The 15,656-nt window shown below is 45.0% G+C and overlaps 2 protein-coding genes across 4 annotated transcripts in view; both read right to left on the bottom strand.

Annotated features, from left to right (window-relative positions):
- LOC135818092 (uncharacterized) overlaps positions 1 to 15,656 on the bottom strand; it is a 31,728-nt gene that overhangs the window by 4,740 nt on the left and 11,332 nt on the right. Inside the window, exon 1 of one of the 3 annotated variants that reach the window (XR_010553621.1) lies at positions 3,157 to 3,534. The exons of the other annotated variants lie outside the window; for them this stretch is intronic. The gene's annotated coding sequence lies outside the window, so the exon portion shown is untranslated. Of the gene's footprint in view, positions 1 to 3,156; positions 3,535 to 15,656 lie in introns of those variants that run through there. 3 annotated transcript variants of the gene reach the window in all.
- LOC135818087 (uncharacterized) lies at positions 7,140 to 14,488 on the bottom strand. Its single transcript, XM_065331410.1, has 6 exons — positions 12,012 to 14,488; positions 11,596 to 11,674; positions 9,897 to 10,357; positions 9,452 to 9,610; positions 8,456 to 8,596; positions 7,140 to 7,884 (listed from the first exon to the last, which is right to left on the bottom strand). The coding sequence occupies exons 1-6, from the start codon at positions 14,469 to 14,471 to the stop codon at positions 7,876 to 7,878; spliced, it is 3,309 nt and encodes a 1,102-aa protein (XP_065187482.1). The 5' UTR covers positions 14,472 to 14,488; the 3' UTR covers positions 7,140 to 7,875.

Below are 15,656 nucleotides of genomic sequence, written 5' to 3' on the forward strand. Positions count from 1 at the left end.
GTGTGTGTGTGTGTGTGCCGTGTGTGCATGCAGTGTAATTACCGTGTATGCACGTGGTGTGTGTATGCATGCAGTGTCACCGTGTGTGTGTGTGTGTGCACGTGGTGTGGCACAAGCATAGCAAGGCACAGCTGAGCACAAGAGGTTGAGTTGGGCTATATGGTTTCTGGTGGCGAACAACTGGTGTCAATTGATCAGAGCATGGAATGCCATGAGCTATACGTGTACCCATATCCACACAGGCTGTACATAAACTTTATTACCATAACAAATACTGCATTTGACCTGCACACTAGGAAATAATATGCTGTATACAAATATGTATGTCGTACATGCTCCTGTGTTTTTGTCACTCTGTTGCGGCCTGCTGCTGCGTTTTTGCTGTGTTTTTGTCACCCCTCTGTACATGCTGCTGCACCGTCTTCTGCCCCCCCCCCCCCCCCAGTGTACACACTTTTCCGTACTTGTCGCCGCTTTTTTGTCTTTGTCTGAATGTCATCTTCATACTTCCGCCACCCCACCGCAATGTGCGCATATCTTTTCAATAGTAAGTTTGTCATGTTGCCTTAAACTGGCCACATTCCCATTGCTGACTGGATCCATGTGTATTTGAGAGACAGGATCTGCCTAGCAAGAGTAATCTGAAGGCTTTTCTACTCTCGTATGGCGTAAGAGAAATCACAAATTGGCTGCGGGCACAACATCAAATTTTAAACAATAGCACGTCACAGCCTAAGGACCAGCAGAGCACTTTTCCCGAACCAGCCTCTCCATAGTATTCAGTAGAAATCCATTGGAACAAAAATAGATTTCAACTCAGAGTTGCATGGTACTCAAGCTCTGCACTCTGACCAGTAGTCAAGGTTCATTTTTAGCCTTCAAGCTGTACAGGTCCAGACGGAACAATGACATGATGTGAGCTACTGGTATTTCACTTGTTCAGACTTTGGCAGGAGATGGAGAACTTACAGTGCAGGAACTTGACAACAAAAAGCACTTCAATTCGACACTGCGTGCTGCAGGTTAGTTCTGCGCCGGCTTCCGCGGATTGCAGATAGTGCGTACAGGACCTCGCGATCCCAGCAGTGCGTACAGGTTTTCTATGCACGAGCCCACATGTCGGGCATGCGTGCACTAGCTGCGCAAACTGGTTTGCGTGCAAAGCCCAGAAGCACGGAAGTTGAAAGTTTCACACATCGTATGACTCACTTCCTTTTGTGTGTGTCTGTGTCACTCGATGTTGATTATATTGGAGAGGGTTTGAGTCCTCATTAGCTTGAGTCATCATCAAACGTCGGCTACGAAAGAAGTCTCTTTCTAGATACTTGGATCTGATTTTTGACGTACTGTTTAGCCAATGTCAAGGAATGATTGCTCACAGGCTCTTTTAAAAAATAAGTGCACTTTTCGGTGGTGCGGAGGAAGTATATTTCTAGACTACATTTGAACTCAGGCAAAATTTGCACTCATATAATAATTAATAATTTTCGGGTAGCCTTGAGTATTGCAAATGCATTGGTTGACAATTTGACTGGATACAGCATATGTGACATACATGCTCAGTTTTAGTCTAAAATCCATGTAGCATAACAAAGATTGATGGATCTTTGCACCAAACAATTTTTGGCATCAGTTGAGCAAGTAAAGATCTACACGTCTCGATATTAAACTTACATAGCACGATAGTGAGTGTGTACCAGGTGTATTTCTGCTACGAACCCCTGTGTTCTGGTGTGAGGGGACTTTGTTTAGCCGGGACCTAACAAGTGCAATCATGTTCATTTCACTACTTGTGTACACGCATGTACCGTATTTCCCCGTAAGTTAGTTCTCCCCAATGACTTAGTAGTACCCCCTATAAAAAATACACTTTCCACTGCCAAGGTTATCACCGTGAAAGACAGTTCCCCCCGAAAGATAGTAAGTTCGTACCCGTCCTACATGTACAGACACTGTACAGTGCATACATCATATACACGGACACTAGAGTTGCGCAGGCTTCCCACTGCGTGTCATTTACCCCCGATAAAAAAAACCCCGAAAGATAGTACCACCCCCGAAAGTTAGTACTCATGTGGCTGCTAAGTTCGAAAGTTAGTACGTACTAACTTACGGGGAAATACGGTATTGACTAAAACCCGTGACACGATGGTATAATGCATGAGTCGTAATTATCCTACATCGGCGAAACTACGCTTTCCATTCCCATTGATGGTATGCCACTTCTACAGTCCTTTCATAAAAAAAGATGGTGCCTGGCTCTGGCGATCTCCCGTATTTGCCGATTTTCGTGAAATTTATCGTATACAGTGCAGCGAAATTTGAAATTTGAAACCGGGTCCAAAAAAGGTACCTGAACTGAGGTCCGAACCGCACAATGCACTGTTGCAGGCGGGGTCTGACAAACCGCCTGGGTTTTGATGGTTTTTCCCAAATCAGTGGGTTTTGGGGTAAAACCTGGCCGAAATCCTATTCTTGTTATGGCTTGCTTTTTGGACAAATAGACTTCAGAAACAAAATTAGAAGAGGATTCCATAGGGATTGCAGAAAAATAATCTAAAAGGTTTGACCCATTTATGGCCAAAGGCTAGAAGTCCATCTTTTTATGAATATACTGTAGTTCTACTGTACAGAATAGAATGCATGATCTTGTATAATGTTGTAACATGCACCAGCATAACATCACACATAACATGTATGTAAAGATTTCTTCAATGTACAGTATTGCACGTGCTATCTTCATTTACAAGGTGTATACGAGTATGCAACAGGTATACTTATGCTATGATACTTATGCAGCATACAGGTCACAATACAAACGCACTATTGTGCTCACTTTTTCATATTTCCCGCTTCTTTGTCTGTAATGATTATTCAGATTATTCCATCAACTATAGAACAGCCCATGTTCCAGTGGTTCCTGTCTTCCAATACTTCTTCTCATAGTAATACTCATGAGACTACAAGATAGTCTTCTGAGAGTGCTTAGGGAAAATATTGGGTTGCCAGAGCAGCTAACAAGTGTAGTGGTGCAATTCCACGTGTATGAAGTATGAACTTTACATACAAAATACCATGAAATCATTGCACTACTTCCCTGCTTAAATTAACTGGGTGCAAGTGTTAGAACTAACTTTATGGCAATCTTTTACTCACGTGGATCCTTGACATCTTCATCAGGATGATCATTCTTACGAGCTTGCCAAATTCTCTCCAGCAATCCACCAACAGCAACATTGGACGGGAAAGAAGAAGACTGGATGTCTTGAATGAAGTTCTGGACACCTGATGGTCCTCTTTTGTAGGTAATAATAACGCCCACATATCCGGCTAACCTATCCTTTTCTGAACTCCTTATGTTGGTATAAGCCTTCTTCCAACTCATCAGATGTCCCCTAAGCACGTGATCTCTGCTGATACGTGGATGATGTTCATCAGTTGCCATGAGGACCTTCACGAATGCTTCATGTGTAATCTGGCATTGAGCTATGTCATACCATGCTGGCAGGACAACATCATCCCAGAAGTCAAACGGCATCGTTCTAAACACAAAGTGATAAAAAATACAAACAAAAACAAACAAACTGTGAAACAGAATCTTTCTTTTCTGATAGTCGATGAATTTGCTGAAAGAGAATTCAAGTATGAATGACAATCAACCAGAAGACCGGCTGTACAGTGTCACACAATACAGGTACATGTATACACATATCATTATGTTAACACACACACATACACACACACACACACACACACACACACACACACATGGCATGGAGATGATTGACCCATGTGTATAGAGACAAATACTGCCATGCACCACATACACCATACCACCACTCCTTACACTGTCACTGCTGGTTCTCCATAGCCACATACGAGTATTATGTAAAAATCACACAGTTCATTTTTGGTTAACTAAACACACTTCACCTACAACACAGTCCTCTGTTCTACACCACTACTGTTCATATGTACACACAATCATTTCACTACATCATGGGTACAAGATATTCATGGTTCAAGTGATACTCAGTTTGACTGAGTTTTGCGAATCCGCAGGAACTCCACCACCCTCTATGGATCAAGGGTGCAGATGCAGATTTTAAAGGGGGAGTTAAGGCAAAAATTACAATTTCACCAGTTGTAGTCTTCGGGGTGCTGAGTCGAATGGTCGTGGTCCGAGGAAGCCGAGACGCTCCCTTCCTACTTGAATCCCAATCGAACTCGCGCACTTCCACCGAAACTGGGTGACTGCGCCCTACTAGATGGGGATTTGTATGCAAAATGTCACTAAAAGCGCCATTTCGTTCTTATAAAAGCATGGATGACCGCCATTGGCCCATATGTTGTAGTCTTTTGGACGCTGAGTTGATTGGTTTTGGTCCGAAAAGGCTGCGATGCAGCGTTCCTCCTTTATTCCCAATCGAACATGGTTGAACAAGCGGTCACGTGCTCCTGCGTACGCCAGTCACCTGGTCACCGTGCCTGCCGGGTACAATTTACTAGCCTGTTTGACCTTTTTTGGGTGCAGTCCTGTCACTCGAGTTGAACCTTGGTGTGAAAGTTGTCGCCTGCTGGCGTGGTGACCAGGTGATTTGGGCACCCAGGAGCACGTGACCGCTTGTTCAACCATGTTCGATTGGGAATAAAGGAGGAACGCTGCATTGCAGCCTGTTCGGACCAAGACCAGTCGACTCACCGTCCAAAAGACTACAACATATGGGCCAATCGCGGTCATCTGTGCTTTTACAAGAACGAAATGGCGCTTTTAGTGACATTTTGCATACAAATCCCCATCTAGTAGGGCGCAGTCACCCAGTTTCGGTGGAAGTGCGCGAGTTCGATTGGGATTCAAGTAGGAAGGGAGCGTCTCAGCTTTCTCGGACCACGACCATTCGACTCAGCACCCCGAAGACTACAACTGGTGAAATTTTAATTTTTGCCTTGACTTCCCCTTTAAAGTGATGGGAGGTGAGTTGATCACTGATCAGGCCCACAACCAAAGAGGTCAAAATCAGAAAATCCCATTCTCTGCATTCATGGTGAACTCCATTGTATGTAAACACTCTGTGAATGACAAGAGGCAGGGGTGTTGGAAGGTATTTTAGGATGGTACTGTGAGCCACACGAAGTACAATTTACTCGTGAGGTTGGGGGGGGGGGGGGGTTCCTATGAACATTTCGAAATTTAGACCTCAGATCAGTGTGTTTTATTGATTCACAGGGTACCCGGGATGAAGAGTGGTATAGTCAATACCATAGTTACCGTAGCGTGTCCGACGCCCTGCAAGAGGTTCATGTATAAGGTTTCGTGAAATATTACAATAGAGACGGATATACAAGTACTAGTACTTGAGTACAGGGGAAGTATGCATCAGTTTGAGGACAGTGTTGAGGGTCAATGTTCTGGGCATGTTAAGTTGAATACTCTCCTCAAGCATGACGTGAACAGAACTGCGATGACCCATGTGAAGCGCAATCAATATAATTATTCTTTTGCCTTTGTCATTTCCCTATATCTCTGCATTACTGTTCTAGTACGTTACATAGAGTGAATTTGACTTGCAATACAACTACATGTAGGTATCGTTAACACGGGGTTTCTTCACGTCTTGAAAATCTAAATCAATTCTCCACATAGGATAACTCCAACCCATCTTGCCAGCCTGGCAATAACTGACTGTACTGCTTGAAGGTTTCAAGGTCTACCCCTCTTAGTCATGTGACATTTTTACAGAGTGTATACATGCACTGTACCTTACCGTAAATACTGGATAGCTGCAGATACAGTGCAGCTTCGGTTTTCCAGCACAAGTCGCACTAGTGGCTTATCATCAACACATCACCCTGACTCGAGAGAAAACAACGCAACGATGTTACCGTTGTTGTTTAGACCTCGTTGTCACTGACGGACACACGAACCGACAATGATTTTTTTCGATGATACTGAACAGGTCTACTTTCTCTGGTTCTGGGACAAGGGTATGCTGCCCAGGAGACTACAGTGTACAAAACTGCTATCAAACACAATGGTCCTGTACCTCTTCTTCGCACATGAACCATAAACGGACCGGTAATAACTGCGTCTTCACCAAACACACACACACACATACAGACGCAGGCGCAGTGCAGGTGCAACGGGAACAGCTACATGTATGATGATTTCCTTAGTGGCCGGCTTGGGTCGTTGGTGCCAATGCCAATGGTGGCTACCGCGTCCAGGTGGATCGATCCGAAGGTCGTTACGGACAGAGCCGGTTTGGCGCCTTCATTTTGGCCTTGGGGGGGGGGGGGGCATGCATTCATTGCATTGGTCGCGTGAGATTCGCAGAGTCTCTGCATTCTCAAGTAACAATGGTAACTAGGCGGGGTAAGGACAATCGTTGCTATGGTGAATCATGTATTGTGAAAATGACACGAAAAAGGAACCAACACTGCAACAGTCAACACTTGCTTGGGATACAGCATCGGCTACACCCAAATGATTTTCTAATTAATTTTCCCTAAACTCCAAGGCAACCACTGAAACATACAGTGTGATTCACTTCTCCAACCCCAACAACGGTCTCTTCACTGCGAAAAAACATTCCACCAAATTTTCGGGACTGACCCTTCATTAGGCTGAAAACACACAAAAAACCTGGATTCCACAGCCTCTACACAAGTCATACATACATGGAGGCAGGCGGTATGCTGTACACACTCGCTAACGCCTCCCAAAACTAAATCTCTTAGGAAACCAAAAGAGGTGAGTACTGTCGGCCGCCCAAGAACGGCTAGAATTTCACCACGCACAGCATACCAATGTATACACGGTAACTCAAATGTGCATTGAGTACACTATACACGTACATGAAAATAAGAGCAGTTTTCATGTAGGTTACTAGGCAGACCCAGCGACCAACAGTACATGTACAAGTAGAATGTACACTGTACTAACTCCACTCAATACCCGCCATTGTCCAACTAACAACTTATACAATCATATTGAGCAAGTACAGTCAGCCATATTCCCAATGCACTAATGAGGTATTTCCGGTCTGACATTGTGATAGTTCAGTTTTGTGATAACCGTGTGATGCCGTCAAGCATAGAGATCAAGCAATACTGTACAACTCGTACAAGCCCACATACAGTATACGTCAGTACAAACTTCTTGCAATCCGAGTAACTCTCCATAATCTCAGGCAATGCAACCTTCAGACGTGAATGTGCCGCTGAGTACGTTTTTTTCCGACTATTCAGACTACAAGCGCAGAAAGAACATAGGCTAATGTCAAGAGAGAAAAAAAACTATGAGCTCTGCTAAAAGGAAAGGTGAATCAAGGATATCCAATAGTATTGAAAATCATGAAACAGACAGTACTCTTGTAAATTTGAACGATACGCAGAGAAACCGCACAAAAGGTTGTAAAATCAATAAACTCGTAGAATCATAATAAATTAAGGCACCAACAGTTAGGCTCTTTAGCGCAGCTGAGCAGCTCAAAACGTAGCCCAACAGGGATCACGTTTCCGTGCAACAAAGCAAAGCATACACATTATAGATAGCAAATACAAACTAGCAGTGCAGTAGAGTGTGGATTTCATTACACTCTAACTTGCATTGTCAACCATTTCACTGAGCAATTAATTCTAGCGATAATACAGCATGAAGGAAAGCGTAATTCAATCATATCTACACCAGTTAGAATGCCAGACAAAATCTCAAGACAGAGTAAAAGAAACACAACTGGAAAACGTCTTGGAATACCTGAACACACTTGATCAGAAACATTACGATCGTTCAGTAGAGTCTACACACACCATTCACTGATACAGCTCATTGTGGGTACATAGCAGCTCATGGCAGGTCCACCAGCAGAGTAACCTTCACAGACCCTACAGGGACAAAAGCACACACACACACAAAGAGATATTCGTCAATGCACTGAGTCCTGGAACAATACACGTACTAAGCCTCATGTTGACAGCTTCAAACAACATTATACATCACGGACTTTGTTCTAACATTCTCTGAGACTCTCCGTACATTTGCATACTGGACTATCACATTGCCCAACCATGCTGCATCTCTGCCAAACTGGACAGAGAGCAGAGCATAGGATGTGTGTGTGTGTCCGGGGGGAGGAGGAAGAGACTATGAGAACATAATGAATTACAAGAGCCTATTCAACATGTCCACAAATCACACATGTGCTTAGCTGCTTGCTCTGTGCACCCCCCCCCCCCCCTCCCCCCTCCCCCCCCCCCCCACACACACATACCCACGAGTCTGGCCTCATTGGTGCACAAGTGTGCTTCCTTGAAATTTCTTTCCCAATTCCAGTAATTGATTGGACCAAACAAACAACAATGAAGACAGGAAAACCTTCTGATATGTACAGCTGGTGATAAAAAAAGTAAGCACGGATGGAAATAGTGTCATAACACTGAACAACAGTATGCTTACAGAGGATATCTCCAGTAGCTTCAACTGGAGGAGATCAGCAAGCTCCTGGTGGGCCAGCTTCTCACTCTCTTTCAGAGCGGATACAAACTGACGGAACGCCTGCTTGCCACAGCCCGGCAGTGCTTCCAAGAAGACTGACGCCTGAGACACAACATTCCAATAAAAAAGCGCCAGTCACCACAGTACACAACAACGACAACATTCATTAGTTACTGGGAAAGGCGCAAACAGAAAAAGTCTGAAATATATGACTATCACCACCAAGACTCAAACCAGGGACCCTGGCTTATGGCCAGCGATGCTCTACCACTAAGTTATGCTGTGGTCGTCATCCATGCAGTGACCGTTCAACATGTTCTTCAGACTTTCAAAACTCTCACTTCCTTTGCATCCACACAGGTTGGTGAGACGCAGCTCTCACCGAAACCCATACACTCAGTTCACGTACAAACTAGCACGCAGGGAGCCCCAGCACAGTATTCATTTGTTTGAGAGAAAGGTGAAAAACAACTTGAATTTCTAATGTAGTACATGACTTGATTGCAGTTCAGAGTTATTCAGAGACACAGGCAGCTGACAGTTACGGACACGGTCTTCCCCCACGTAACTCCAGGAATGTTTGAGTATACGTATAAAATACAATGCTTGCTTTAGTCTGCCATTGGGCATTGACCACTTTATACGGACCGCCGAAGAACGGACCGCCGAAGAACGGACTGCCGAAGAACGGACCGCTGAAGAACGGCTAGGCTAGAATTTCCCCAAGGTCTAGGCTGGATTTTTTTGCAGATAAGAACGGAAACTGTGATACAGTATAATGTACACTGAGAGGTATAACTCTGCATAAATGTTCATGTAAGACTGTATCATCGAATAAGAACGAAACTGCTGTGTTCGCTAAAAATAAGAACGGGGCTAGGCTAGAACCCTGATCCCATTCCCCCCATTCTTCGGTGGCCAACAGGACTATAGAATGTACACCAGTACATGCAATACCTGGTCTTCACGATCATCCATAGCACGGAGTTTCTTGCAGAAGCGCTGGGTGATGATGCTCTCTGCATAGAGACGGTCTAGAATGCCCTCTTCTACGTCCAAACTGCACTTCAACTCCACATAGCTTGAACGCAGTACTTCCTGGTGAAGCTCAGACATCTGTGAACAAGATGACGACAGATTGATGTGAATTGTTCTGTGTTTAGAAAAGCCTGTTGGGTAATCTCACTGAGTAGCACATCTGAAATCCAGAACCATACTTCTATACAGCAAGCTCACATGTTTGTATGTACTTGAAGTATTGTCATCTATGGTCTGTGCATTGATACGATAGGTCTTCAAACACAGGTGTTCCTGTTTCTTATTGCACTGGTGGCTAAGGTATGCTTTACTGTACAATCACCAAACATGCAGTTAAGTAGACTGTACAGAGCAGAGTTCTTACCCCAGTCTCAAGTTGACTACTCTTGACATTACCAGTCTGGGAGGCATCAACAATAGTCTGCATGGACAGTGTCTTGTCACTGGAACACACTGATACAGGATGCAGGTCATTGCGATGTAGTGAACACTTTCCAGGACCAGGACACACACGGAATGTCTCCACGAGCTGTGACAGACCTTGCGACGGCAGGATATCCTCCACAACGTAGCACATGGCAGTGTCCGATAGATCCTCCAAGACAGTGCACAGGTGACTGATGGCTTTCTTGCTTCCACTTGACTTGACAATAGCTCGACTCTCCTTGACACACTCAGTGCTCACATGGCCCTCAGCACGCAAGCTTTCCATGCAGTCGCTCACATCAATCTCAGAACAGATCTTGACAGCGGCACAGTGTTTGTGCAAAGCTAGGTGATAGCATGCTGCTCTCTCAGATTCAGACTTGCCTGGAGGTAGCTGACCTGCAGCACAAGAACACGACAAAGAAACAAACTCTAGAAATGACAGACAGGGCCCGAATTCCACCACCAATTCAACTCGGAATTAAGCACTGCAGTGATTTACAAGACAATTTCCCTGAAGACACAATGAAGAGTTCAGAGATAATGGCTTTCAGCAGCTTCATTACTAAAATTCACCAATACACCCAGCACACCAGCATGGGCGTAGACTGACTTGTGCAGGCATGTCGGTGAACCAGGTAATTCTGCCAATTTTGACACAGAACAGTCATACGGCTCACTACAAAACAGTCGTACGGCTCACAATTGTGCTCCAATATGGCAATACCCAACATACAGGTCTTAGATAGAGGGGTACCATTTTGAATGGAAAACTGGAGACTATGCCCCTACACTGTGTCACAATGTCAATGTGTATATTGTGATGGCGGTACACATGGTCAATATCTTCATTTCTCAAACCGACTAGTGTCTCACAAGAAAACTAAAGATGTGATCAAACTCATGATGTATAGTGGAACCACTTTACCTTCAGCGCATACATCACTACATACTACTAGTAAACAAAAAGTCCAAATTGAAAGGCTGCACTATATTCCATTCGGAAGGTGAAACATTCTTAAATGTTCAGTGTTTCTCGGATTGTTTCAATGCCAGTCCGAATCGTCCCAAAATGGGGCAATACACTAATCAAAGAAAAATAATGTCTGCCAGTTGTCATGAAACCCGATCACGGGCTACGAGGAACAATGCGTAGATTGCAAGATCGCAAACCGAGGCTCACTTTTGGTACAGTGAAATTCAAGCGACGGGATCAAATTTAGCACACGCTATCTAAGCACATGTAGCCTTGTAGGTAGACAGTGGCCAGCCGTACTTAAACTACAGATAGCCAGTGCAGGCTGTCGTAATAAAACGACTCATCCGTGTTCCATTTAGCACACGCTATCTAAGCACATGTAGACACTGGCCAGCCGTACATAAACTACTGAGTGTCGGTGTCAAGTGCAAGCTAAATTCTAAAGTGCTGCCAAGTGAAATCCAACATCATGAGCACGGCACTGGCATGCTCAATACACAACAAAGCATGTGTACTTCTAGGGACATGCATTTTCTGATCCGGACTAGATGTGAGGTTGGATTTCATTTGCCACCGCTGTATAACTGTTAGTACCATTAGAAGAACCCGTATCAATAACCCTGCTATGCATTTCGTTGAAATGAGCTGTGTCACTAACCTCCCGAACATGCAGCAGCATCTCTAACGACCGTCACTGGGTCGGACGAACAATCCTTCTCATCCATACTCGCCACCGTCTGAAAATGAAAGAAAACAAGAGTACACTGCTAAAGTAATACAAGAAAGTACCAAATGTGAGGCGTTGACCAATTGTCAAAGTACTTTGAAGTGTATAAAAAGCACAAGTTTTTCTCCACGTAATTGATACCATGATTCCCGTTAATAATATTTCTCCATAGTACTGATGCTACGCAAGAGGTACACAAAAGGAAATAAGATAGGGCTGTTTCGTTGTTACTCAGTACTGATGCTACTATTCTGATGTCAAAGATTAAAAATAGAGAGGATTTAGAATACCTAGTCACATTGCATAATATGAGACGTAAGGGCGATACCAATCCATGGTATACTCACATGTGTGTCTCCAGAGAAGCATGGCCAGTAGTGCCGCACATCACTGATATCCACTGACGGACGTGCTCCAATGGTACAGCGTGGTCGCAATCCCTCCACCAGCGGAGCAAAGTGTTGACAGCCAATCTCCTCACAAGACTTCTGCTTGTGTTTGCGACACGCATCTCGGCTGAACGAGCATGGACAGCGAACAGCTCTGCCAAACTTAACATGAGTCAGGGAGAATGCCTTCAGCTTGTCGAGCTCCGACTCCAGGTACGGTAGAAGCTCATGACAAAGCATGATAGCTTCAGCCTCATCCTCACTTGCAGCAGCTCCAATGCCAGCGGACTCAACTGACTTTCTCACACCGGCAGCAGCAGGAACAGGAGTTGCACTGGTGATCGAAGACTTAGCAGTTGGTCGAGCATCAACAGGAATCTCCAGTGACAGGCGAATGCCATGCTGGAAATACTGCATGACCAGCCAGAAGCGATCCTTCACCAGAATACGTGCCGATGTGTGATAGAGGATTGGATCCACCTTTGGACTGTAGCGTTGCATACACCTCACAACACCACACCAGAATAGGGTTTGTGGAAAGTAACGATCTGCACCACTATACAGGTACATAGCTGAACTTGGCTTGCCTTTGCTCACTTCGTCTTGAACACGTGCAACTCGCTCCACGAGAGCTGGTACAAAGAACTTGCGAGTTGTCACCTCTTTCCTCTGACCAGGCACCTTCACAGTTGTCTTGGTGTTGTAGAACAGGGCAAAGTGCTCACCCATCTCAAACAGGAAATCACGCTGTTCTTCTGTGGCCGTGTAGCGCGATGTCATACGATTGTGCTGTGACCAGCGGTGCAGGGCAAGACTTTCAAGGAGGATACCATTCTGAGTCAGCAAGTCGTACTGTGGACGTAGACGCTTGCTCTGCATATCCTTTGGTTCAGGACAGAAGAGCAATGACATGGTCTTCAGAACCCAGTGGATGTCGATGATTACACGATCACGAAGGCGGGCATTGTGAACAAAGTGAAGCAAATGGCCAAGACCATGGTGGAACTTCACCATCTCCTGGAAATCTGACTCAGGATCATCACTGGAGATGCTACCAACAGCAATGGCCAAGCGACGTAGCTCCTCAACCGATAACCATGGTCGTTCAAACGATTTTGCAATGTGCCCAATGGAGATGGTCACAGGAAGCCAGCGGATTGGTATGGGAACGTTGAACTGATGCTGCAGCTGCTGGATGATGTCTTGCCGTAGCTGAACAATTGCTGGGTCCTCTGGATCTTTACCAGCTCGTGTGTTGTCCACAAATACCACCTTGTCGATGTTGTTGGCGTATGCTTTTCCCTCTGCATTGGCCCAGATGTACTTTTTTATCTCTTCAGTGGCCTTCTTCCTTGCTTCTGGATTCTTAGGTAACTTGTCCACATGTGTGCCAATGGCAAACACGGGTACGTTGTCGCTGTCTCCAATGACCTCGTGGATAGCGTTGAACCATGTCTCCATCACATCAAAGTTGGTCTGCTCCAGGTGGTTGGAAAGCGGCAGTTCCTCACCATCTACACCAAATGTCGGCTTCGCTCTGGCCTGGAGCTTCTTTGATGCATCAAAGACGACAGCATATGCACATCTGGTGCAGGCCAGCACCATGTGCTGGATAGCAGCAAACATCTTCTGACCTGCAAAGTCCCAGACATCCATAAATGTCAGATTTTTGAGGTGTTCTGCAGTGAAAACTTCGCTTTTGCCTGTCCGCAGATCATTAATGAAACTTTCGAACTTCAATGTTGCTGAGTTGATTTCTGCCTGTAGTTGCTGGACATCTTGCTCTGGTGTCTCTTCCTTCAGCGCAGCCATGTCTGATACCTCTTCCGGCTTGGATGCAGTGGAAACATTCTGAGATTCCATGGTAGGACTGGTGGGTGATTGAGCAGAGTACCCGGTATTGGTGGTTTCATCAGCTTGCCTGAGAGTAGTTTCACTCACACTGGCTGTACCTGCTTGCTCAGTCTCAATCCCAACGGAAGGTGATGCTACGGGCGTTGATGGCGTTGAGGATGTGGACCTGGTGTTCTCGGGGATAGCAACGCCTTGTTGTCTCAATGCTGCTACGATCTCTTTCTTCCGTTTCTCTTGACCAACAGCTCTGTGCGTCAGGGCCAACTGCTGCTGGTAAGAATCTTCAGCTTGCTTCCAGACATACTTTAACCCTTGTTTCTCGATGGTGCAGATCACCTTCTCCAGCTCCACACCGATTGTGCTGTCGACTTGAGACATGAACGCTTGACGCAGGAGGGATCGCAGAAAGCTGCTCTTGCCTGTGCGGCCTGGCCCGCACATTATCAGGCGCCCGTACGGTATCAACTGGATACCTTCCTTGATCAGTTCACTTAGAGCTGCTGCGTACTGGCCATTATCAGCTGCACAAAATATACACGTACACCAGAACAAAGCACAATACATTTGATGTAGATGTGAAGAAGAAGTTATTGAAGAAACTGGGAAGGATAAGTTCAGAATGAAATGGGTCTAGCTAGCCTACAACACCCGGATTAATCCCATATTCAGCACCAGAATTTCAACATGGACAGTTTAGCACGACCATTTGAGCACAAGCATTTCAGTGGAATGTTACGGACCGCTGTGCATTCGAGCAATTTAAAGCTGAGAAGAAGGTGGTATTGAATCTCTTGAAGTTGCATCACATTATCTGCACGCCACATGCCTGTGGTAATGCACTGAGTGTCAGAGCAAAACATTTCCATAGCACTTCTTATCCTAGCACTGTTCAAACCAGTGTCTGCCAATCATGTGACACGTCTGCTGAAATCACATGCTCTGCGACATTTCTCATTATCAATTACAGTCAACTTCGCTTATAACGACTGCGGATATAACGACAATTCGCGAATAACGACAGAATTTCGATGCCCAGAGCAAAGTCCCATCTAGCTGTATTATATTTTTCGTCGGATACAACGACTATCTGAATAACGACATTTCGCGGATAGCGACATGCTTTTAGTGCCCCGAGGTCATATTCACTGCTCGAATAACGACTTTCAGGGCTTTTGACAGGTATTTCAAGTACCTGTCATGCAGTAATACCAGAACCCATGGTGATGGATAAAGGCACACATGCAAGAAGATGCAGCCAAGGGGGGGGGGGGCTTTATTTTTTTATTTTTTGCTTCAAAATAGTTTGGGTGATGTCATGTAGTTGTACATGATTGTAAAGTAATCATCATACATGTACATGATTGTGCATGTCCCTGTAGATGGCTGCAAAAGGCTAATTTTTCAATCTATTATATCCCTTGCATATTGACTTTATAGTTCCTTTCAATCGTAATATGAAAATAAAGTACACAATGCATAGAGCAGGAAAAGAGCTTCATTTTGATATGCATGTCATACTAGACAAAATACGGGTTCACATACATTCAAATGGGACTTCGGGTATAAGGACACTTCGCGAACAAGGACACTTTTCTGATGCCCAGCCAAGTGTCGTTATTGGCAAAGTTGACTGTATTTGATTATGAGGGGCATTCCTCCCTTTCATACTGCCACTGTTTCACCAGTACAGAAAACTAAGTACATCAAGCAGACAGTTCTTCCGCAGCTCCAGTTACAATGCAGAGGCTG

This window comes from Sycon ciliatum, chromosome 5 (assembly GCF_964019385.1).
Source record: "Sycon ciliatum chromosome 5, ocSycCili1.1, whole genome shotgun sequence".
Lineage (NCBI taxonomy): Eukaryota > Metazoa > Porifera > Calcarea > Leucosolenida > Sycettidae > Sycon > Sycon ciliatum.